General features: G+C 38.7%; 1 protein-coding gene across 1 annotated transcript in view; it reads left to right on the plus strand.

Annotated features, from left to right (window-relative positions):
* Positions 1-697: 697 nt before the first annotated feature.
* Positions 698-24999, plus strand: part of PLGRKT (plasminogen receptor with a C-terminal lysine) — a 28326-nt gene continuing 4024 nt past the window's right edge. The window contains exons 1-3 of the mRNA XM_050913403.1: positions 698-871; positions 21687-21817; positions 22798-22907. Coding sequence (XP_050769360.1) covers positions 791-871; positions 21687-21817; positions 22798-22907 — 322 coding nt within the window. The 5' untranslated portion in view covers positions 698-790. The remainder of the gene's footprint in view (positions 872-21686; positions 21818-22797; positions 22908-24999) is intronic.

A 24999-nucleotide genomic window follows, 5' to 3' on the forward strand; every position in this document is an offset into this window, starting at 1 on the left:
TTCAGCTTAAAAATAAAATAAAAAAAAGGCAAAGTGGAACCTGGTTACGGAAACCAACGGCCCAGGCACATACAAGCGGTGTCGTTCCCCCCCAGCCGTTTCAAATGGCGGGCAGCCGCTGCGCTCCCTCAGGGAGCGCCGGCGGGCCGCGCCCTGCCCCGCTCTCCCGCCGCACGAGGCCGCGGAGCAGGGGGCCGCCAACGGCACCAGCCGCGGGGGCGGGGGGGGGGGGGCGGGGCGGCCGCCAGGCGCGGGGCGAGGCGCGGCGGCCCTCCCGCGCAGCCCGGCGCCGGCCCTTTAAACTCCGCCCGGCTCCGCCGGCGCCGGCCAATCGCCGGCCGCAGGCAGCGCGGGCGGGGCGGCCGGTGACCTGTCCCGGAGCCGGCCGCAGCTGTTGCGCCCTGAGCGTGGCCGATCGGCGGCTTTCCCGGAGGTGGGGCTGGGCCGCGCCGCGCCGGGCCTGCCCTGGTCGGCGGCCTCCGCCAGGCCGCCGGAGCGGGGCGGGGGCCGCCCGCTGGCAGGGAGGCGGGCGCGGCTGGCGCAGGCCCGGCGGGAGTGAAGGGGCGGCCCGCGCAGCCGAGGCGGGCGCCGAGGGCCCGGGGGAGCGGTCGGTCCTCCGCGGGGCGGTTCGACCCGCCTGCCGCGCTGCCCCGCGGCCTGCCCGCCCCCGCGCCCCGGGGCAGGCTCCTCCCGAGGGCGGGCGAGTCCGAGGAGAGCCGCCCGGGGTGCCGCCCGCGTTTCCCGCCGCGCCGGGCTCGCCTGCCTCGTCCTTTCTGCGGCACAGGGCACGATGGGGTTCGTCTTCTCGAAGTCCATGAACGACAGCCTGAAAGCTCAGCAGGAGTTTATGCTCATGAACTCACGGCTTCAGGTAACGCATATGCCGGCGGCGGTGTGGAGGAAGGTCACCCGCGGCCCGCTGTCTGCACAGAGCTGGGCTTGCGGCTTCACCTGCTGAGGTTTGCTCTCCTCCCAGGGTTAAAGGTGCTCCGTTTACACACTCTGCCAGTTCCGGTGTGGTCACCTAACACAGCAGGTTCAGATGTGTAAAGCACCTATTCTCTGGATCTAACCACTTCCTCGGAAGTCTTTGTTAACAAGTTGTAAAGGTGGAAACTATCCTTACGGTAGCCAGAGCCTAAAAATACAGTTTTGGAAACCTACCTTGAACACAACTGAAGCACAGCTGGGCTACTGCAGTGTTAATCAACATGTATATGTTAAAGTGAATCAGTAACAGCATGGTTACTACAACATGGATACTCTTCTCTTAAAATATATGAGTTAAATATGTTTCAACTCTTCCACTATACAAAATCTTTCAAACAACTCTTTCTTTAGGTTCAGTTAGGTAACTGCAGTTATTTCACATTACTAGGAAGGCACTACGCAGCTGTTCGTTGTTCTAGAAACCTCAGACTAAATAGGGGATTGTTTATTCCCTGTCATAAAATAATAAAATAGCAGCAGAGAAAGAGAAGGAAAACCAGTTGGACTAAGGTTCAGGAAGTTGTGCTGGACAGAACTTACAGTGTAGCACTAGTTATAGCTTTCTGATTTGTGTTAGGTATCTTATGATCCGTAACTTGTTTATATACTAAATGCTAGCATGCAATCTGAAGAACTTAGCTGGAGTTTGTCCCTTTAGTTTTGCATTTAAATTGAATACAGATAAATTTAAAATTATTAAAGTAGTGATGGATGAATTTCGAATTTATTAAGTTGCCAGTAGATGGCATATTCTAGTTTTCAAAGCAGTGTGCAGATAGTAGGTTTTGTAGGATCACATGTAAACTGAGCTCTGGAGGTGACCCTGGAAATGTGGCTGGGAAGGAGAAAGCATAAGGAAAGAGGGTATAATAAAATACTGGATAGCCCTTAACTGTTTAAAGAAAATCAACTTTTTGCAAGGTTTGTAAACATAATTTTCTGTCTGTGCTGGGTTATATGTTTCTCAGATGCAATCACAAGTTTTGTGTACAATTTATATTTATTTTTTTCCCTATACAGAGGGGCTCCTCCCACCCCCAAAGTTTTTGGAAATCCAGATGACGGGAAGGTTTTCAGTTTGAGAGAATGATGATGAAATTAAAGTGGAGGCTTGCTTTATGATCTGCTTCTCTGCTGTGCAGGATGAAAGACAGAGTTGAGGAAACAGCTTGAATTCAGGCTAGCATTTGTAGGGTGCTGCAGGCTTTGAACGGCAAACAGTCTTTGGCCTCTTGACCCCAGATGCCTAACAACTCTAGTTCTAGCCCACATGCTCAGGCTAATGTGAAAAGTAAACTCCTTTGAGGACAGTTACAAAAAAGCCCTTTCAAGATTGCATACAAAATTTTTGCAAGTTGCTCTTCAGGAACTCTCACTGTATTGTATTTCTTCTTTTTGACAATAGTAGTAGTCAACATAGTAGATTTCTCTCTAACACTGCAAATGCCTGATCATATCTGATTTGTACTATGTTTGCAGACATACCGGCCATGTTAGAAAACCTGCATCTTTTAAAAATGTGTGAAGTAGGCAGTTATGTCAGGTGTGAAAGATGCAGTGGGGGCAAGGGGAGGACTAAATTTTGTGTCATAAGGGGACGGAGGAAAATAGCTCTGCTCTGAGCTTAGGGAGAGCGTAGGGAGGAGGAAAAGACTGCCAGTTGTCTTTTCCACATGTGAGTAAAACCTGTCATGTGTCTGGAGTCTCATGTTAGACAAACTACTTCCAGGCTATTTGTGGCAAATAGTATAGCCTGATTTATTTGCTTTTAGACATAAATTGTAACTAGAAATGCCTGGAGAAGTTAGGTCGTGCTAGGACCAGAATGAAATAGCTTAACTTAAAGCATTAGATATTCTCTTATGGTGAAATACTGGGATTTGGATGCTATCAGTTCTCCCATCTTCCTCTGAAAACCATCGTATTTATTAATAAAATAGATGCTTCCACTTCAAGCAATATGATGTATTTGCTATGAGAGGTTCAAAAATACTGATTTGTTTTAAACGTAAATCTATCTCAAAACAACATGTGGGATTGAAACCTCTTGGAGCTTTTCATAGCTTCTGAATGTACTTTGGAGTGCCCCATGATTACAATATTGAGGGAATAGGGTGCTATTGTTACTCCAAGTCAATTAGTATGGATCAAGAAGTCATCAAAATTGTTTCTCCTAGAATGCCCTCCCTACTAGCAATGATGGTGTGACACTGCTCAGAAATGAACTAGTAAGTCTTTGGCTTGACCTGGAACAAAACACAGCAGGTGTTGGTGACACAGTCAGAATCTGTGAAGGCCTTTCCTGTTCCTTGTAGATGAGGAGGAGTCATAAAGTTACTGTAAATTGTTTGGAACAGGATTGTTGTGCTGTCAGTTTCCATGACAGAATAAATTTTTTTCCTTTTTTTTTTTTTTTAAGCAAAAAAAATTAGGTATATGCTGTCCTCTGAGCGGAGAGAAGATACAAAGCTGTTCAGTCATTGACTTATCCTCTGTGGAGGATTGTAGGTTGGAAGGAGACTGTTGCAAAAATAGGAAGGCGAGTAACATGACAGAAGTTGATGAAGACCCCTCCAAATCCCAAGCCTTAGTGCATGGTAAAGCTCAGTGAGTTTTAGAGTCGCTCTGATGTGTGCTGGACACCCAAACCAGCTCGACTACTTCAGAATAAGAGAATGTTAAAAGATGTTGTAAAGTTGTGTGCGTATTTTTTTCTTTATACGCTTCTTGGGATAACTCTGAAGAGAAGGGATTGTGGCCTTGTAAATTGTATCTTAATGCTTTTTGGAAGAATAATAAAAACTCAACTGTTAGTTTGCCTTGACGTTGAAGGACTTGCCAGTTGTTTGTATTGTCTTGGTATGGCTCCAGAATGAAATACCAGTCTGTATCAAGTGGACACTGTTTATAGTAGAAGTTTGTTGAGGCTTCATTTTTATCATGAGCCTGCTCCTTAAAGTGTAACTTGCAAAATTCTTTCCAAACACTTAATGTATCAGATCTACAGCTCAAGGCTAGCATATGGCCTTGCTAAGTGCTTTTAGCGTGGCTGAATGGGTAAGAGGAGGTTCCAGGCCTCAGAGCATTTATAGCAGATCATTTGTTTTCATGAGATACGTGGGTGCTTGTAACACAATTAAAAGCAGGAATTTAATGTATTTCTGTTGTTGAAGTGCTATGGTCTGTACTTTCTGTTCTGGTGAGACTTTTATTCCTTGCCATTTTTTTCAACCACCCGAATATATACTTTGAAAAAGCTATTTCAATAACCATTTACTAAGAAAGCCATTTTAAGATGTACAAGGCAACCTGGAAGAAGATACACATTTTGAAACTAGCAATGAAGAATGCAGCAGTATTTGTGGCTGATCGTTCTTTACTCAGTATGGATCAGAACATTTTAAACATAACTTTTTTTATTTGATATTTCTAGACAGTGACATTCCTTGACCAACAGGTGGGTCTCTTCATAGGAAATTGGCTGAATTCACATACTTTGAAGCTTGCTAAAGACTTTATTGTGATGAGACAGGCTTAAATATGATTAATGCATAATATAAGTGCATTGTCTTCAAATAATAAAAAAAATATTAAAACAACCTTGTACACTCTATATGTAGTGTTATTTAGAGTGATAAGAAGCAAAATCGTGGTAGAAGGTCATGGCACAGTACAGATTAAAATTTTAAATTTAATTTCTTACTGTTAATGAATTTGACTCTAGGACTACATAGAGCAAAGCTTACTAAATTAACCTTGCACTACGGAAGAATATTTCTGTGCTGGTGTGTAAAAGACGTTCTAAGTGCAACTTACAGACTTATACTTCAGGGTATAGACATAAAAAAGCCTAAGCTCGCCTGTGAAATTTTTGCCAAGCTTTCTCATGTATGTAGAGGAATCAAAACCACTTTGTTTTGAATGGAACCCCACCAACTCAGTACTATGCCACTCCCTCCTCGCCTCCCTCCTCCCCCGCCTCCCCCAGGCTGGATTTTAGTTTATGCCCTGGTGTTATTTTTATAGAGGTAATACAACTTTTGGGTCTAAAAGGCTGCTTTTCCTTGCTTTGCTTGGGAAGCTCTACACAGGGGAAACCAAGTCAGTTCCGAGGTTTCCTGTATATAGTGTGCAACTACTCAGTGAACTACATGAAAGGTAACCCTTCAGAGGAGGAGTCTGAGATTTTGTTTTATAAGGGGTTTTTCGGGTTATTTTTCCAGTGGTATTATGAGAGTTGAATGACATGAGGATATCTTGATGTGTGTGGGAATAATACTGCATAGTAAACAATGGGGTTTAGTGTAAGAAATTAAAAAAATTAAGTCCTTGCAGCATTTGAAATCCTTGGTAACTGTTTTCAATTATATCTCAATGTATGAGATGTTTTCTTACTTAATGAGAAGAAATTTTTCATTGGAACTCACAAAGAATTGGTGGTACACTGAGTCCTTTCATGACTAGCCTTTTTACTCTTTCATATATTAGCTTGCAACATCATTAATAATGAGATTTGAATTGATGACTAGTTCATGGTTTTCTTATATCACTCTTTTTTTTAAAGTGAGGTGACCAAAATGGGAAGGCAGTGATTTGTTTGTGATATCTTCATGTATAACAATCATACCTAAGGGATTAAGCACTCTCTTGATGTTGTCTAGCTATTGAAGTTCACCTAGATACTGTTGTGGGAAAACACTACAAAAAAGCAATGAGGAGAAAGAGAAACACTGATTTTGGTCAGAGAATGGAAGAGAAAAATCTGTTGTATAGGGGACTGCCTAGTGAAGTGAAGTAAATGAGGGCAGGTCAGCTCAAAAAGCAAGAATTGCATAGCTGGAGTTTAAGCCATGTGGAAAAGATTAATTCCTAGCTTTGTTGAATTGCTAAATGTGATACTGATCAGGTTCTAAACAATGAACTACTTTCTCCAATAATTTAGAGCACAAGGAATTCTGTAAACTATTGCAGAGCATTTTTACTCTGTTTTTAAAAAAACCCCAAAACAGAAAATGAAAAACCTCTGTGTTTTCTCCAAATGAAGCAATAAATCACATTCCCCCATCCTAAAAAATTGTTCCTAGTATAGCAGCACAGTAGGAGTATTTTGCTGTCGCGGCAGATGTTAAGTAAACAAGTCTAGAATATATCTGGTCCTTGCAGAAGCTTTTATGAGTGACAACATGCTGGAGTTTCTGCAGTGTTGATGGTTGAGGAGAAAGGAGGCCTGTACATGCAGAAGTACACGTGTACACAGCCTCAGAAACAAGCAGGAAGAACAAGAGCTGTTTCTGGTCACAAAACTGCAACGTCATGGGAATAACTGAGATGTGGTAGGACAGCTCATGCAACTGGAAATCTGTAATGGACAGATACAAGCTCTTCAGGAAAGACAGGTAGGGAAGACAAGGAGAAGAGCTGCCCATGATGTGAAGGAGTAGCTTGTGTGTTAAGGTCAGAGGAGAGCCCACAAAATATGACACGGTGGTGGGAGTGTGCTGCAGACTACCGATCAGGGTGACGAAGTACATGAAGCCTTTAAACGACTGAAGAAAGCCTCTGGATTACTGACTGGTTCTCATGAGACTTCAGTCTCCCTAACATCTGCTGGAAGGAGCGTAAAGCAGGACATAAGCAATTGAGTACATTTCTGGAAAATGTGAGGGATAACTATTTGATACGGGTAGGTACTGGATGGGCCATCCAGGGCTCATGCACAGCTGGATTTGTTACTCAGAAATAGGGAAGAACTGATTTGGGGATATAATGTCAAAGGCAGTCTTGGTTGTGGTGGTGAGATCAGGGTCCCGAGGGGACTGAGGAAGTCAGGTAGCACAGCACGGGTGCTGGACATTGGGAGAGCAGATTTTGTCTTATTTGGGGAACTATTTATGGGTGAGATGCCATAGGAGGCAGCTCGGGAGGATAAAGGAGTTCAGGAAAGCTGACATGTTGAAGGACAACCTCCTCCTAGTGTCCCTGGCAAGACAGAGCCCCTGGCAACAATACAGGCTCAGAGCTGGTAACTGGGGAGCAACTCTGTAGAGATGGACACTGGCAGACAGCAACCAGAGCATAAGCCAGCAGTGTGCCCTGGCAGCAAAGAGAGTCAAAAGGACCGACAATGAGGGCTTTAGAAGCAGTAGTGCAGCCAGTAGGTTGAGGAAAATGACTGTTGCCTTCTGTTCAGTGCTTTGTTAAATGCATTTAAATACTGCATCCAGTTTTTGCCCCCCTTCTCCTCCCCCAATACCAGAAAAATGTAGATGAAAGGGAGCAAGTTTAGCAGCGGATCATCAAGATGGTCAAGAGCTGGAGCTCTTCTTGAGAGGAGGCCAAGTAGCTGGACTTACTTGGCCTGGAGAGGGATGCTTTCTGGGGTGCAGGATCCAACAGCAGCCCCCCAGCAACTGTGAGGAGGTTTATCAAGAAAGCAGAGCCAGGGTGTTCACAGTGGTGGATTACAGGAGGGTGAGAGGTAGTGGGTATACATTGAAACAATCGGGGGAGCAGTTCAGACTGAATATAAGGGAAACCTTTTCCCCCTCCAGGACAACCCAGCACTGGAGCAGAGGCCCAGTGAAGCTGTGCAAGCTCCGTCCTTGGAGGTTTTCGAGACATGACTGCATAAAGCCTTCAGCAACCTGGTCTGATCACACAGCTGACCCTGTTCTGAGCAGGACCTGCTGAGGTCCCATCAAACCTGAGTTATTCTACGATGCTCTGACCACCATGGAAGCAAGCACAGACTGTGGCCCACTGTATTTTGTGGATGCTGTGAGCTAGGACTTCCTCACATCTGCTTCTTCCCAGATTGAGAATTATGATGAGTTACCACGAGTCTGCACTCCTGTTGAGCACCACATGCACAGCAGCAATCTGTTGAAACAAGCTGTGACTTGGTCTAACTTTTAACTGACAGTTGTTAGATAGACTTCAGACTATCAGTATCAGACTGTGATACTGATACAGAAGTAACATCACAAGGAAGGGAATTCAGAATTAAAGCCTCAGTGTGCCCTGCATGTCAGATTGCAAAAACTAAGCAAAAATCTGGTTGTCTGGGGGAATAATTTATTTGAAAAAGAATAGTACAATCTCCTGTATATTTTGAAAGTTTTATAATATATATTGCTGTAATCACAGGTAAGTTTCCCGAACACTAGTTAATATTACATATCTAGCAGCAGCACATACATAAATCGGTCAAAATCAGCAATTCCAGTAAAAAGCTATAACCATTCTTTAAGCAAAACTTGTTACAAAAGTCTTGCGTTAAGATTACAGCAGGTTGGCTCTGCCAGACTTTCAGGGGCAGATCAAACTGGTAAGAGTGGAAGACTGGAGGACTGGAATTCCTGAAAAATGTAAGTTTTAGGAGAAAGTAATACAGGAGGAGCCAAAAATCACTGAAAGTGCTGGAAAGAGACTAGTTAGTGCTTAGGACATACCATCGTTTCTGTGGCTAACAGATTTTTTTGTTGTTGTTGTTTTGGGATAGCAGTTCAGAGTGATTTGGAGTTTTGTTTGGTTGAGTTTTGGGGTTTTTTTCCCAGGAAGATAATTTCTTATCAGACAAAAGGATAATCTTCTCTGTGGGAAAGCATAATTGCATTCAGGAGTCAGAGATAATCCTACAAATTAATCTTTGATGGGAGCCACATAACCTTTGAGAAAAGAAACAGGCTAGGAAATAATATACTTTTGACAAATCTTGTATTTACCCATAATAAAAATGTTTGATTATAACCTCCTGTCTGCAATATGAATCTCTGGATAGTCTCACTCCCCTTCTCCTGCCATCCCTCCTCTCTCCCTATTTTATTATGTCAGACTGTAAAGTGCATTCTTCTCCCCAGGTAATGTTGGATAGCCAGGAAACAGCCATAGATCTGCTTTCACAGCAGTAAGTCTTTGGGAGCTTATAGACGTGGTCCCTGTATGCTCCCTGTGTGGGCATGGGAAAGGTTCCATACTCCTTGGTGAAGAAAATGCCGATATCAAGTAAGGCTGGAAAAGTAAGGGATTGATTTTTCTATTTTGACAATGCAGTGCAATTACATCTTCTTTTCTGAAAATCCATGCCAGCTTCTCCTTGTTTTTCAAATCTTTTCCCTCTTTTGGGGTCCCCAACGTCATATAGGTTCATTTTGAGCCATGGGAAGACTACATTAACCTATTTTAATGAGGGCCAGCTGGTGGTATTGAAGCTCCTCTGCAGTTGTGCACCTAATTGGATACATTTATGCTCCCTTCTCTGTTTTTTTTCCCTTAGTGGTGGTGGTGGTGGGGTTTCCTGCTTTGTTTTAACAGCTCGTTTTGAAGCTTTGGCAGTGAAGCAAAATAATAAGGGAAATAAAAACTAGAGGCATTTTTTCCCCAGTTAGTAAAAATTGTTAAGTTGAATAGCTGGGCAGATAGTGTAAAACATTGCTGGGGAAACTCGTCCTCCAGTGCAATAATGCATAGACTGGCTTTTTAAAGATGAAAAAGAATATAGCATTTTCTTCTGTAAGTGAAACGTTCTTTTGGACACAGCACAGAAATGTCAAAAACATAGTTGACTTTTGCAGATGCTGTACCTGTAGAAATAACTTAATTCATTCAAATTATAAATCACAAGATTTCTACTTGTGAAAATGACTCTCAAGTCTTCTGTGCTTTCATCTGTTCTTCAGCTCTTGCCTATGGAGAAAGATGTATGCATTCTACACTGTACGTACAAGCTACGGCATATGCATTCATGATTCAGCTTGAAGTGAAACTACTGTTGAGTGTTTTCCATGTCTCATAAGAATATGCTTTGGAACATTATTTCATCATAATGTTAATGTGTAACTGTTAATTTCACTGGACTGTAGTTTGATGTTATAAAAGATGTATGACAAAAGTATTTGTATTTGGAAAAACTATCAGAAACTCAATGAAAGCATAGATAAATGCAACTTAATATCATACTTTTTCTTTCCTCTACACTGTCAGCACTTGGTTAGAGGCAAAACATAGCATTATTGCATTACTTACCTGCCAGGGTTATATTGCCTTAAGAAGTTTGCATTGAATGGCAATAAATGAAAGGAATGAGGCAGTTTTCTCTTCATGTTCAACAATTTGTCCTTAAATCTGAAATGAAAGTATAGAAGTACCCTGTAGCAAGCTTCTTAATAGATCATGTCTTATGACCAAATTATATTGGATTTTTTTCTGAATTAAAGTAATGATAATAGTAAAAAAATAAAGTCAGACCTATTATAAGTGATGGAAAAGGACCAGAACATTTCAATTTATATCCAGACACTCAGCAGTTTCTCAAAATAAAATCTGGCCATAATTCAGTGAAATGTTGTTTGTATAAAATTTTAGATTGGAGGATTGGTTTAGTATTCTGATCGTCTTGATGAATTGGAAAATGCCTGAAATAATAGGCAATGGTAATAGGTAATAGAATATAAACACCAGTCCAGAGCATTATATCCAAGAAGGAAAAGTTAAATAGTTTAACCGAGTACAAGTGATTAGACTTCAGGAGCTTAAAAAAGACCTAGGTTTTATATACTTGTGCATAAATATCAGTGTATTTTATATATATATATATATATATATTTATATACTGATATATAAGCTGGGTCAGCAGCACAGATTCTGGTAAAAAGCGAATGTAATTGTGAATTTATTAACCAGGGGATAAAATTACTCAATTTGCACTACTGATGACTTTGCTGGGAAGAAGATTTTGATACTTCTTTTAATGAGCAGACAAGCTGTGAAAAATTCAGAGGATGGTAATAAGAATAATAAATGCATTAGAACCTATGAGGAAAGGATGAAAAAATCATATTTTTCTGATGCTGTAAACACATCTGTTATGAATTTTAAGTTTGTGTGTGTTGGTGGTGTTTTTTTAATCCACTCATTTTTCTCATACGTCCTTGTAGAGATATTCAGTCTTTTCCATTGCAAAAGCAAGCAAGCAAGCAGGAATTGGGATAAATATTAAGGAGACTTTGAGTGCTTAACTGTCATTATATGGGTTACTAAGAAAGGCAGTGAAATCTGTCACTGGTGGTCTTGATTGGGATAAATAAATGTCTATTTCAGCTACCTGCTTTCAGGCTAACTTTAAAGGACCTCCAAATATGCTTTCTAGCCTTATCCTCATGACTTTGCAAATGCAGAAGCTGAAGTACCTGAACAGATAGCAGGTCCGTTTAACAGAGGGCTGGCTAATATGTAACGACTCTTTCTTCAAGATTTATTTTGCATTTAATACTGTTTCTTCCTTAGCAACATCTCTTTTCCAATCTTACAGTTTCTAACCAGCTCAAACACATAAGTAAATGTGATAACTTTTTTTTTAAATACAGAAAATACCTGTTTTTCAGGACTTAACACTGATTTCTGTGTGAATGCTGTTATATTACCAGTGAGATTTTTATCTAGCAAGGATTACAAGATGTTGTAACTTCAGTTACACAGCTGTTTGTTATTGATGTTTGGTTTTCATCTCAATGTCTTTTTGAAAATGTACAGAACAATTGTAAGGATTATATATGCCCAGTAAGAAATAAGTTTAAACCTTTCAACAGGAGTTTTAAGTTTGTTTCTTATTGGGAAGTATCTGATAATCTAGTTATCTCCTAGTGATTTTTGAAGTTCTTACTTTTTAAGAAACAGAAGTTTCTATGGTAACATATGTGACAGGATATAGTGAAAGAGACAGCTGAAGCATTTTAAACATTTGTTCAAGTGAAAAATGAGATTACTCATTTAGCATAGATAAAGTACAAGCAGTATTTGTACCTGCAGGATTAAAAAGATAAATGTTTTTTATACAAATATGTACACCTTCCTTAAGTTACTGGTTTTGTGAGATTTGAATTGAATAATGGATTCTGCTGTCCTTAGGATATATTAATACGTAACACTTTGCTGAACTTCCTTTACTACTGCAGATACTGAGAATTTTGTGAGGGAGAGATGAAGAAAACCTGACTTATTTATCAGGCAGCTTGAAGATCTCCTCTGCCCTCCTTTCCCCAGTTATTTTTAAACTGGGACAGAATTTGTATTTGAGGTGAAGGTTTTATATCCATAATTTTTATTTCGGTTAAATTAAAAATGTATTAAGAATGTGAAGATGCTATTACAAGATAGGTCAGTATGAGTTTTATGAGAAACTAGACATTGGGCCACTTCTATTTTAGTAATTCAACTTAAAGACAAACACTAAATGTTAATGAAAACCAGAAGAAAAGAAAACAAAACTTTTGAAAAGGGAAAATATGTCTGTTCGATATGTAGTAGACTAAGAGTACTCCATCTTAGACAGGTAAGACGAATTGACCTAATAAGCCTGTCATTTTGTTCTTGGTAGGGACCCGTATCTTTTATGCTTTCCTGTCCTTATCCTAGGATGCTTTTTGAGTAATGAGCTATAAGTAGGAATGGAAAAGAGAGTATAAGAAAGTATGACTAAGGGCAGGGGGAGATGCTGCCTGTTTTATTTGAAGATGGAGTATATTTGTAAAGAGTGTTGTGGGATTCTGTTGGGTTTTTTCTTAATAAATTCAATTAACCCATTACTCAGTCAACATACTATTGATGATTTATCAGTTGATCATAAAATGAGGTGGCTGTTGAAAGGCATACGTGTGCTATGTTTTGACTCTTGGCAGGAAGAAGAATGGCTGATGTTAGAATGCCAATGAGTTTCTGAACAATAAAACTTCTTTTAATGCTTTATCACTTTCATTGATAAAAAAAAAGAGAACTGACATGCTTCTGCATAGGCTGCTTTCTATGGAGTCCTTCCTGTACCTAATAAAACTTTGTGTGATGACATTCTTTCCATCTACAGATTTGCCAACTTATCTTTGTTAGTAAAAGATCAGCCACCTCCCTGATGATACCTGAAAAATTTAATTTTTCCTAATGTCTTAGACACTGAGCAATTTTCTGCAGGGTTTTGTAAGTCCCTAACCTTTTCCCCTCTGAAGTTTTCACTGAGAATTAGTCAAAAGGGCTTTTTTAAAGTTCTATTACAATGAAAACAATTGTTCCCTTTCTTCCATGTGAAGTAAAATGTAAGCAAGCTTTTCCTTTCCTGACTACTACCATCCTTTTCCCTTTAGGGTGGGAAATAGCTAGATTTGTTTTCTATTGACAAGATACTAGTAGCACTTATGGCATCTCTAATGCATTTGTCTTGAAGCATTAGAAAAATTGGTTTGCCCCTTAGGTGATGTGGGCTTAATTCAGGAAATAAATGCTCTCTGGTAACAATTCTGTATCCTTATTAGTTTGCGTGCATCAAATGGAACAGAACAAGATGAATGATATCTGTACTGAGGAAGATTAGAACAATCTATCTCACAGGAAAAAAGCCAGTTTGGTCGGTATTAGCTGGGAGATTGTATACTCTGCCTGATCACTGTAAAGAAATAAATGCAGTGGTTTACAAAGAGCAGATTTTAATAGCTATTTCTAACATGCAAGCACTACCAGCAAAAGATGCAAAACAGACTGATTGCTCCACCAGTAATGAGACAAATATTTATTAAATCTGTTCAGTGAACAGGAATCAGTTCTACCAGTCTTTTTGCTGGGGAATATCTGTGACTAGTACATATCGTTGTGAATGCAGCTTGCTTAGGTAAAACTTCAGTCTTGCTTGGAGGTGCACCTGCAGCTAACCCTTACACGTGTAGGCTTAGTTTGTTGGGGGGATTTAACTGACTTCAAAAAAAAAAAAAAAAGCCTTCTGAAGCTGCCTCCTTTAATGCTATGAATTTTCCATAATTCCTTCCTTCTTAGTAGAGCAACCCTACCATTTTAGTCTTCTGCTGTTAGGTCGAATCTGGCTATTTACTTGCTTTGCTATGAAATACTATTTCTTGAATGCTAAGTTTAAAAAAAAAAGGGGGGGGGGACGGGGGACGGGGGACGACACGACACCCTATATTGAGCAGAACTCATAAAAGCCCAGGAGGTACAATGGATAAGTAAAGCGATCTTATACCTATTTTAATTCCATAACAAAAAAATGTGTAAAGAGAGCCACAGTAATTTTGCAAGTCAGAATCTGAAATGGATAGGAAGAAACATCATATTTGCAAGTTTTGTTGGTATTATAACACCCTTTCATACCGCAGTATAATTTTACAGCCATTTCTTCTGGTTTTCTTTTTTGATTCAATGCTCTGAGTCTTTATTTCTTTTTTAAAAAACAGGTTTAGGAGGCACACAAGGAACATACCTAGAGGCATTATTGAGGGACGGAAATAAATTGAATAGTTCTTACTCAGTTATTAGTCAGATTTCGAAATGACTTGATATTGTAATGTTAACTCTTTGTCTTACACTGCTTGATCTATTTTACTATTCCTACGGCATGGATACCTGTTTTTTTCATAACTGGCTATCCAGTGACTTTGGTTTGCCTTTATAGAGCTTGTATAAAACTCCTGAGAATTCTGAACACTGATAACAGTACCTTAAAAGTTTGTTTACTCTGTAGATAAGATTATTAAATGCAGGTGGAGGACACCCTTCTTCACTCTGCTGCATGTTTGTTGCTCAAAGGCCACACAGCAGAAGCATGGAAATGCTAGGTTACTGCAAAGAAATCTTACTTTCGTGGCACAGTCCATTGGATTCAGCCTCTCCTTTGCACAGCTTAAAAGTCAAATGGATTTAGGTGCTTTTGATGTTATTTTCTTTTTATATGGCATGTAATTTCAGTAACTTACTGACAACTAACAGGAATATAAAGGATTTTTTTTCAGTGCAGTTTTCATTCTGGCTTGTGGCTAATATTGTGAGACCCCTTTCTTTTTATGATAGCTCTTGGCTTGTAAATATTTTGTGGTGTGTGTTTGCACTTGGAAGCTTTAAAAATTGAGTTTTCTTTTTTGGGAGTAGTTTCTTGCAGTACTAATAATTTTAATTGCTCTGTGTACTTGATGTGAAAATATTTGCAAACAAGCTTTGAAGCAGCAGGATAAAACATTTAAGTCTGATTTATTTTAACTGTTTGATCTAGAGGCCCATTTCCTGATGCTTCTGTGTGCATGCTGGTCATAGAACCAAGCAGACACTGTGTGTTATTACAAGTTACCATCTCTGTATTGCACTCCGGTGGCTTACAATGGAGGTGTAAACATAAGTATCACTATTCTATTTTCCACTTATTTTTGCTAAACAACCGTTTGCAGCAGCTTCTGGTCTTGCACATTAATTAGGAAGAATGACACTTAGGACAAGTCACATAAGCCTTTAATCTTTTGTCTGCTTATGAAATGCCAGGTGCATTGCTACTGCAAGGGGTTTGTGCAGTTACTTAGCTATACTACCTACACACCAACTTTTGTATGTGTGTAATTGTAATTGATTTGCAGATCGTTTTTGTATATGTGACTGTCACATTTTTGAAAAACTAAGCTTTATTTTCATTGTGCCTCTGAGTACTCAGAAGTTAGAAGTTACTAGTTGTTTAAAGAACGCTTTCAGATTCTCTGATCATTGAAAAACTGTAAGTGAAAATAACCTATTATAGGCACAGTAGCCGTGGCCTATAACAGATGTGCAAGAGATTAGCCTGTGACAAAACTGGAGGTTCTTTTAACATGAGTGTAAGGATATTCCAACAGTTTCGTCATGTTTCTCTTTTCTTAGATTTAGATAGTGAGTTTCAGAAGTTAAGCAGAGATGGTGTACATTTATCCTCCTGATAATTCCTTCTAAGGTAGATTAATTCCTTTTCTGTCTGAATATCCGTTTACCAGGCTGTCAGCATAATTATGTATTAATTATAGTGACATGAAATATAGTTCCCTGAATAGGTTTACTGCCACAACCACTCTCAAGCCAAGTGTTTGTCCTGCCCACTATTTTAGAGGGATTGGGGAAAACAGGGTATCTGCCAGGAGAGCCATTAAATATATCAGGTTGCAAATAGAGGCTTTATCCAAGTGTGGTTACTATGTCTTCCCCTCTCCAAATACATCTTGACCTGCACAAAATACATCAAAGAAATTTTATTTAATACACATGGACAGTGAGGAGAGAGCATTTTGCACTGACTCTGCTTTCCATTTCTGTTGAGACTTTGTACGCCACCTTGCATCCCGTTTGCTTTGCTTTGTGCATCACCTTAATACAAAACCAAAGTAGTATCTGTTCTTTCCCACAGCATCTGAACATGAAACAGAAAGGCAGAAAGAGAGAGAGAAAACAAGCTAAGAGTCTAAAGTATCAGAAATTTCCAATCTGTCTACCAGTGCTGATGTGGCTTGTAATCCAGAGAGGACTGTTTATTTTTTTGCAAGTTGTCAAAGTTGATTAAATTATTTCAGATGAGAATTTTCTCCCACTGGATTTTAATCAATGAAATGATGGTATAAATGCTCTTTTCTGTGGTTTGACATCATTGTGACAGTCTGAAGAATAATCAATAGAAATGATAAGCATGGTTACCACTGACTAGTTTATTAGCATTATCAGTTTCACAGTAACTGACCTTTTCGCTCTCCGCCTCACTTCTCTTCATCTGTCATGTTTCATTTTGTCAGATTGATTTCCTTTTACTATAACAGTTGATATGTGGCAGACTTCAAATGCTAATCAGCCCTTACAGTTTCTCACACGGTGTTGAGAACCTACTAGCTGTATTTAAAGAAAAATGGGAAAGTTATTTCTAATCGGGTCCTCCTGAGAGTGTTATAAAATATAGAATGTTACGTGCTTCTAGTACCCCTTTTATTTTGAAATACTAAACTTAAATTTTAAAATTACATAATCAATATTTATTACCAGTAAAGAAGTTGCTACTGTCATTTAAGAAAATCTGTTCGTTATGGAATTAAACTTGCAGAAATTTATATAGTTTTTTTTTTTTAGATTATGATATTAACTGTACTTGTATATGTGTCTCTAAAACATGGTCTGATTGTTATAGGACGTAATTTCTTAACAGTAATAGAAAAGCATGCTTGGATGTGTACCCATGCATCCACATCACAGCTTCAGCTCTCTTGTGCCATGCACAGCAACCTGGCTGGGAAAACGACAGCATCTCCCTTCCTCCCGTGGTAAATCTGCACCTGAGACCCCTTACCTATAGTTTTTATGCAAGCATAGTCATGTAAATAGTCCCTATTGAAGTTTTTATGGCTATTTAGATGGGAGGTGTATGTATTTAAAATTACCACTTGGATGGTGAACTGTTGTTCACCTGATGTGTATGATGTGCACCTGTGGCTTGTTTCCTCAATAATCAACTTCTCCCATCAGTGAGATTATTCTAAATAAACTACAGCACACCTCTGCTAAGTTTGAATGATACACATCTTTTTTTATCTTATCACCTATAAAGTTCTATGTGTGAAGTTATGGTTTGCAGTAAAACGAATACCTGCTGTTCTTCTTGCTTCTGGTCTGCCATAATGGGAAAAGAAGTGATCTTAAATGTCATTGCAAAGTGAGTCCTAAGGGAGTAGGACTTGGCCTTTGTCATAAAATCTGCATGTTAATAGGTCAAAAGTCTTCTCCACCCTTTCACTACCCCAGTGTGGCTGGCATTTTCAACAGAACACATGTGGAGGAAAATAAGACACAATTACTAAGAAATGAACAGCTGAAAATGGGATATTGATTTGAACTGCAGTCAAACATGATTTGGTTTTCTATCTTTCATCTAATCTGGGATCATCTTTTGTGGTGGACTCCTGAGTCTTTCCTTATATAGGTCTGCTTTCAAATCCTGACTTGCTTAAGGTTAACATAATCTTAATGTAATAGTTTGCCTTATGATCTGCCAATAGTTGTTTGCCAGTGTAAAGTCAGCGTATCAGGGTATCCTGGTTGTTCAAAACTGTCGGAGCTGAAGATACTCAATTCAGATTGGCATGATAAATGGGTAAGCACAAGGATATTGCCCCTGAATTTTTTGAAATTTTGAAAGATTGAGGTACATAGGAGTTGCTTGAGTGCCCATGTAGGTGCTTAATTTTGCAATTTAGAGCATCCAAAATTCCTTTAAATGCGTATACTCTTTTACTGTCAAACATTGCTCATAAACCTATTTAGCTGATCAGATGTCGAGTCTGGACATGTAAAAGCAGTCTTTGATGACACAGGGTAGGTCGGTGCCCTGCCTTATGTGTGCTCTGTCAGAGTCTGCCAGAGGGGTGTTCCCTGCTGTACTGAACATGCCTTGCTGGAGCCCAGACATGGAATGTGATGGCAGCATTGACCCACGTCATTCAGCAGCGCAGTGGCTACAGTGCTCTCTGAAAAGAGCTCAGGCATACTCCAACCTGTTTTTTCTAGAATTATTCCAGTAAGTTTAAGTTGTGTGATGCAACAGTATGTTCTGGGACAACTTTGGCCATAAGTGTTGCTCAGTTTTCCCTTTCCTTTTCTTTAAGGAAAGCTTGAAATCTAGTGAAGTCAGTGTGGAATTGGCCTGGAAAGCTTTGACTAAATCTCTTTGTTATCCAGATTCCCATTGCAGTCCTACAGCTACAGCACTATAGTCTTTTGTTTTGGCAAGATGAAACTATGCCAAGTGACAGAACTGATCTTGGAAATAGAAAACAAGAATGAAGTTTTTTTCAGAATCAAGGAGGACAGAACAAAGGGCATTTCTGTCATTTGGGAGAGATATTGCTGGGTTTGGCATAAGATTGCATAGGTTCAGAGAGATTTTGGAGCACGTTTAGTGATGTTTGTGTGTTGTCATCAGATTTTCTCCTTATAACTTATGACTAAATAAAAATCGATTTAAAAACAAACCTCTGCAGCAGTACTGTAGATTACTTAGCATCCCTAAAAACATCTCAGTGCTTTCTTGGTGCTACATTGTAAGTTTATGGACAAAATAGATCTTGTATAGTAAACTGTTCATTGTAACATCATGCAACTTCAGTAGTAGCAAGAATTAAATTATTAATTTAGCTAAATATCACTAGATCTACTTTTCACTGCTTTCTGTACATTAAGATTCCTCTGAAACCTTTTCTTGGCTATGCCACATTTCCCCCAGTACACATAAAATGCTCATCTCTAAGATTCATCAGTCTAAAGCTTCCCTCCAGCACATCTTTTTTTAAGAAATTAATTTAAATACAGTATTGTGTTTCATCTAGGTAAGATTTTACATCCACATTGAAGAAGTTGGCTCAAAGGAAAGGAATTGTGAGCATTTTTCTATGTGTTTTTTCCCGCCCTTATTTTTGGATGGGGTACCATGTAGAAAGTTGAGGACTGTTTTTTTTTAAGTGAAAAAAAAAAAAGGGTCCTTCTAGTTAGAAAAGAATATGAAAAAAATTTTTATTATGTTATCTGGCTGTTGTTTATAATATACAAAACATGTTTTCATTTATACTAAGGTATTTATATAAATTACTTGTAGGTATACATGAAAGTATCCTTGGGCTTCTGAAATTTGATACGACAGGCTCCTACAGAAAGGTGTTTGTTTGACCTTAGTGTCTGTGACTTAGTAATATCTTTTTCTTTCAGTCCTTGGGTTTTAAAGAGCTATCAAAGTATAACTTGTGTGAGTGGGTTTTTTGGTTTTTTTTTTGTTTGTTTTTAAAGAAATCTTGTTAGGATCCTTTAGTTTACTCTTGTAGATTTAAACTTACAGCTTTCTTTTTATTCCATGCTTACTTCTTTCTACGCTCTGTGCACATTAAACTGTCTGTTTTTCTTCTTCTCCATTAAGTTTCCTTTTAGCAAGACCTATATTTCGTCAGCATATCCTTGTCCCACTTCCTCCCCATGTACTTCTTCAAATTGAAGCTCATTAGGGTAATACTGTGCATCTTGGAAGCGTAGGCTCCTTATCTGTGCTGACAGACAAACAAAGGATCCCTTAATACTTTTCACATGTGTGCAAACTACACACATAATCAAATTGAAGGGGAAAATAGAGGTCATTAAATTGATATTACATGTCATTATTTTATCTTGTCACGTCAACCCTCAGCAATTTACCAGGCTTAGGGTATTGGGGACCGCAATGGGGCTAATTAACAGGCAGCATGCTTGTTTACTTTAGAATTTCCAAGTGTCTCATAGGTGACAAAATAAAATGTAATTATTTTGATATTTTATTAAGTGGTTTGTCAGCCATTACATAATTACTTCTTCTGAAAAAAGCGATCTGAAAATTATGGATATCAGGAAGGTAGAGCCTGTTGATATTTTTTGAGAACAACAATTGCAATATAAGTCTTGAGGAAAGACAAGCAGATGAAACAGTATTATGACTACAGTGAATGTTGTTTTTCCTACTGTGTACAATTATATGTAATTAGATCTGTCCTTTTTTTATTATGCTGTCTAAAAAATTAATTCTACCTATCTAGGTACTAAATGAGCTTGTAAATAAGATAACAAGATCAACATAGTCTGAAGAAATAATTAGTAACAATTTAACAGAAATTGTTCTGTTCAGGCTAAATCAATAGTAATGGAGATGAATAAATGGGTGGAAACCGTAAGTAATTACAAATCCTTTAAATTATTCTTGAATTAGAAAGCAGGAGAAAAGAACAGATTTAATTTCTTTTACAGATGCATGAGGAGAGAACTTTCTGAATTCGCTCTTTGTTCTTTCTTTTCTAGAATACACTTTTTTAGGCAGCTAGTATTCTGTTTCCTGTACCTTGTTGGACTTTTTACGCAAGTCAGCTAGGCTAGACATACCAACTCAGGTATTCTGTTTTTTCCCAAAAAATGAGTTACAAACATTAATGGGAAGAAGCAAACTTCTTATTGTGTTAACTAACTTCTGCAGTCTGTTTTCAGACTGCTTATTTTTGGCACAATTCTTATTTTTTGCATCACTCTAAGGAGGAAAGACCATTGTTCTTTTTGGTGTTTGGTACAGTAGAGAGGAAATTTTAAGAAATACTAAATTTACACTTATTTAATGGAAATGTACAAGTATGCTTAGATAGGGCTTGTAATTTAAAAAAAAAAATCAAATAGTGTGCTTTTTTATTCCTATGCATGATAGAAAGTTGTACTTTGATGTGTGAATATACTGTCTAGATTGTACTTCTTGCATTATTGTTTTTAACTTTACAGAAGTATTTTCTCATGTACTTTTGATATGTATTCCAGTATCTTTAAAATATCTGGTATCTTCACAGCGTTTTTTCTATATTTGTGAGCTATGGTGTTTCAAAAGAGTTATTAGCTTTATGATGCATCACAAAGAAGAGAAATCCTTAAAGGGCAAAGAGCTGTCAAGACTGACTCTAAAGGTAGTATCAGCTAAATTAAAATCAAGCAGAATAAATTGGAAAGCAGCTAGATGGTACTCTTTGGATCACCATGGAAATGCAAAGATCAGAGAACCTTAACCTAGGGAGTGCTGCTGGGACTTGGGGAGCTCTCAAAACCTAACACTGGTATGTTGGATTTCTTGACCTTGAGAAGTAGCATTAGAAAGATTCTGCATTAAAGCATTTGCTAATTGACATAAATGCTTTCTTGGTATAAACTATTCTGAGTTGTTACTGAAGAAGACCATTCTCAATCAAAAGCTATGAATGACTGAAGTAAAAGAACAAAAAAGAAACCTTCTCAGTTAGTGTTTTGGATTTATAGGCCAATGAGAGATTGACTCAGTCTTTAAAATAAATGGATGACTTAATTTTGTTTAACCTCTCTCCCTTCTTTAGCTGGAAAGGCAACTACTGATGCAGAACCAGATGAGAGAGAGACAAACAGCCATGCAGATTGCTTGGACACGCGAATTTCTCAAATATTTTGGGACATTTTTTGGACTTGCTGCTGTAGGTTTAACAGCTGGGTATGAAGTTTATTTCCTAACAGAAAATATAAATGTATTACATTTATATTTCTATATTGCTGGATCTCCCTTTTGCATTATAGCAGGTAGTTATTTTTATCCAGTAACTGCTCAGAGGTTGATCAAAGGACAAAGTGACTCTAATTTCTGTCTGCTTCCGGATGGGTTTTGCTTATGTCTGTACTGCAGACTTATATAAAAGCAGAGATGTGAGCTGACAATAAAATGATAACAGCTGAGGTACCAAAAGTTCAGTATAAAATAGAAGTTGTGTGTGGAACAGGAGGGATTGTTTAAAAGCCATGCTGTTTTCTTGTCTGTATTGTGATTTAATGAACTATTAATGAGCAACAAATCCTCCGTCATCTGGGTTTTTTAATATGTCAGTGAACAAGTGGACATATTCTGAAATCTGTTCACTTAAAATCTGAATCAAGAAACTCACCCAAGGGGAAGAAACCTTGGCTAATAAAGCTGTAGGGCATGGGGAAGCACTTGCCTTATAGGGCTTTTGTTTGGTAATATGTTTTTCTTGTGCTATAGCATGATTAGAGGGACTGTAGGAAATATTTGTGGGTTTGTGTACATAGTACAGATTAAATGCACCTTATGCATTATGCATTCTCTGTGGACTCAGATGCATTTGGAACTGAACGTAGTATCTTGATCGGTACGTGTTGCATGTGGCTGGATGGATATAAGCATGATGAGTTTGATAATCCCATTTTTGTTAGGTACGTTCAAAACTCACTTGAAGCATTTTTTTAAATACCCTGGGGTTGATAGTTGAGCAAGAAGGCAACCAGAAGACGAATGCTTCTGAGGAAATTAAGACTTGTTCTTCTTTGATTAGAGATTGTAGAAGGATACACAAGTCCTAGACAGTCAAGGTCAACCTAAACTAACAGTGCTGATATGCTGAATGTCCTAAATAATCTTATTTTTTCCTTCTTTTTTTTTTTTTTTTTTTTTTTAAACAGAGCAATAAAAAAGAAGAACCCAGGAGTTTTACTGCCAATAGTTCCCTTAAGCTTTATATTTGCCTATCAATATGATATGGGCTATGGGACACTGTTGCAAAGGATAAAAGGTATGTGTATATAAGTCTGTTGGGTTCACCCATAGAACCAAGCTTAGTATTTCAGATAACCTCTTTTTAGAATGGCTGGAAGAAAACTTTCAATAGATTTTCTCTTTTTTTTTTGGACAAAAGTCTTACTCTTTCATTTCTTTTCTTCTGTGTTACAATCAGATACTTCCCCAGTCAAGAGTACTCACTCTACTTTTACAGCCTTTCCCTCCAGTTATGACTGTTTGTTAATTTCTCCTATCTTGTTTCAAAAAATGTGAATTCTAAGGCTGTAAATACAGCTGAAGTAAGCATTGCATATTTGGGAGAAATGACAGATCTAGTGATTTCCTTCCATATTGCACTCCGATGCTGCTGTTTCGGCAAGGGGTAGGGATGATAAGAGCAGATAAAGGAATACAGACAGGAATCATGCTCTTATACCTTCACGACCAAACACAGTTGTCAGCTGATCATCTTGCCACAGTGCCCTGCTAAGACGGAAGAAGAAAGGTGAGTCCCAGAAAGTGGGGTCTTGCCTCATAGTTGCCAGTGGTAGATCTGATTAAGTGATGGGTGTTGAGGATTACGGAGGTGCATTTGTTAGCTCTGATTCCTAGTGAAGGAGACATTGTACTTCATTGAAAATAATGCTGGATTAATTAGACAAACTCTGAGATATTTCCTGCTGCATACAGGTGCAAATGTATTTAGGTGATGCAGCAATATATATCTGCGACCATTTCCTAAACCCCACTGAATACGTTTCTTTGGATTTTAATATGAAGAGGCAGCTAAGCACAGGAAGAAAAACTGGGTCGCTCTTGGAAATCGGTGTGTTGAAAAGGAGATTAGTACATACAATGCAGAAGGAACACTTGGAATTTAGGATTTGTTAACAATTTTTTTTTTAAAATTAGGTTATTTTCATTCCAGAATTTTGAAAGAGTGAGCACATCATAATGCAAACCCCATTGCAAGAGTATGTAATACGTTTCCTGAGGACCATGTGGTCCTCTGTAGGTTGAAGAGGGGCAATGTGGTATCCTATTGCTTTCCAAATAGGAAAAGTCATCTTTATAACTTCAGATCCACTAGGGCAACTTCAGCAATATGCAAGGCTTGTGAAAAGGTTTTGGAGAAAAGAAGCTGTGGAACCAAATGGACAATAAGATAAAATGAAACATGCCAAACTAACTCTGTCATTTCCAGGAAAATACTTTCTCTTTTCCAAAAGAAATGTGGTAGATCTACTATAAATTCATGAAAGCATTTAGTGTGGTATCACATGAATATTAAGTTAGCATGAAGGACATGGAAATTAGTAGACAGATAGGCATTGGAGTAGAGATGATGTCAAAGATTTGTGCTTAAAGAGGAAGGCTAGGCTTTAGCAGGGTTATTAGCAATATTCCTCAAGATTTGGTCTGGATCTGCTTTTGTTTTGTATTTGAAATTATGGGTAGGTTATACTAACCAAATCTGTGGATGACAAACTTGATTGGTGTCATCAACAGAGAAGAAATAAACTGTAGTACAAGAAGAACTGATGACCTGAAGAACTGAGATAATAAAATAGGATTCAGTTCGATAAGAAGGTCAGCGAGAAGCTAGAGACTAATAGGGATTTCTACCATCAGAGCTCACCAGCTGGAAATGATAGAAAAAGGGTAAAACCTGAATGTATTAGGTGATCACAGAATGAGTTTGATCCAGTATTGTGATGAAATCACGAGAGTCAAGCGAAGTCTAGAAACATCAAGTGAGGTTTCCTAGTATCGCAGCATGGTTGAGGTTGGAAGGGACCTCTGGAGGTTGTCTGGTCCAACCCACCTGCTCAGGCAGGATCACCTAGAGCCAATTGCCCAGGAAAATGTCCAGATGGCTTTTGAGTATCTCCAGGGTTGGATATTCCACAACTTTAGTACAAATAGAGAGTACAGATAGGAAGGTATTGATGCAGAAAAACAGTAATACCTTCCTTGGAAATTTATACATAATTTGGATCACTTCTGTATAAGGAATCTAGAATTACTGAAGAATTAAAATTATTAGCTGCCTTACAAGAGAAAATGAAGTGATTAGTTTGTTTAGCCTTGTAAAAAGTCATGAG

The sequence above is a fragment of the Gymnogyps californianus genome, chromosome Z, assembly GCF_018139145.2.
Source record: "Gymnogyps californianus isolate 813 chromosome Z, ASM1813914v2, whole genome shotgun sequence".
NCBI lineage: Eukaryota > Metazoa > Chordata > Aves > Accipitriformes > Cathartidae > Gymnogyps > Gymnogyps californianus.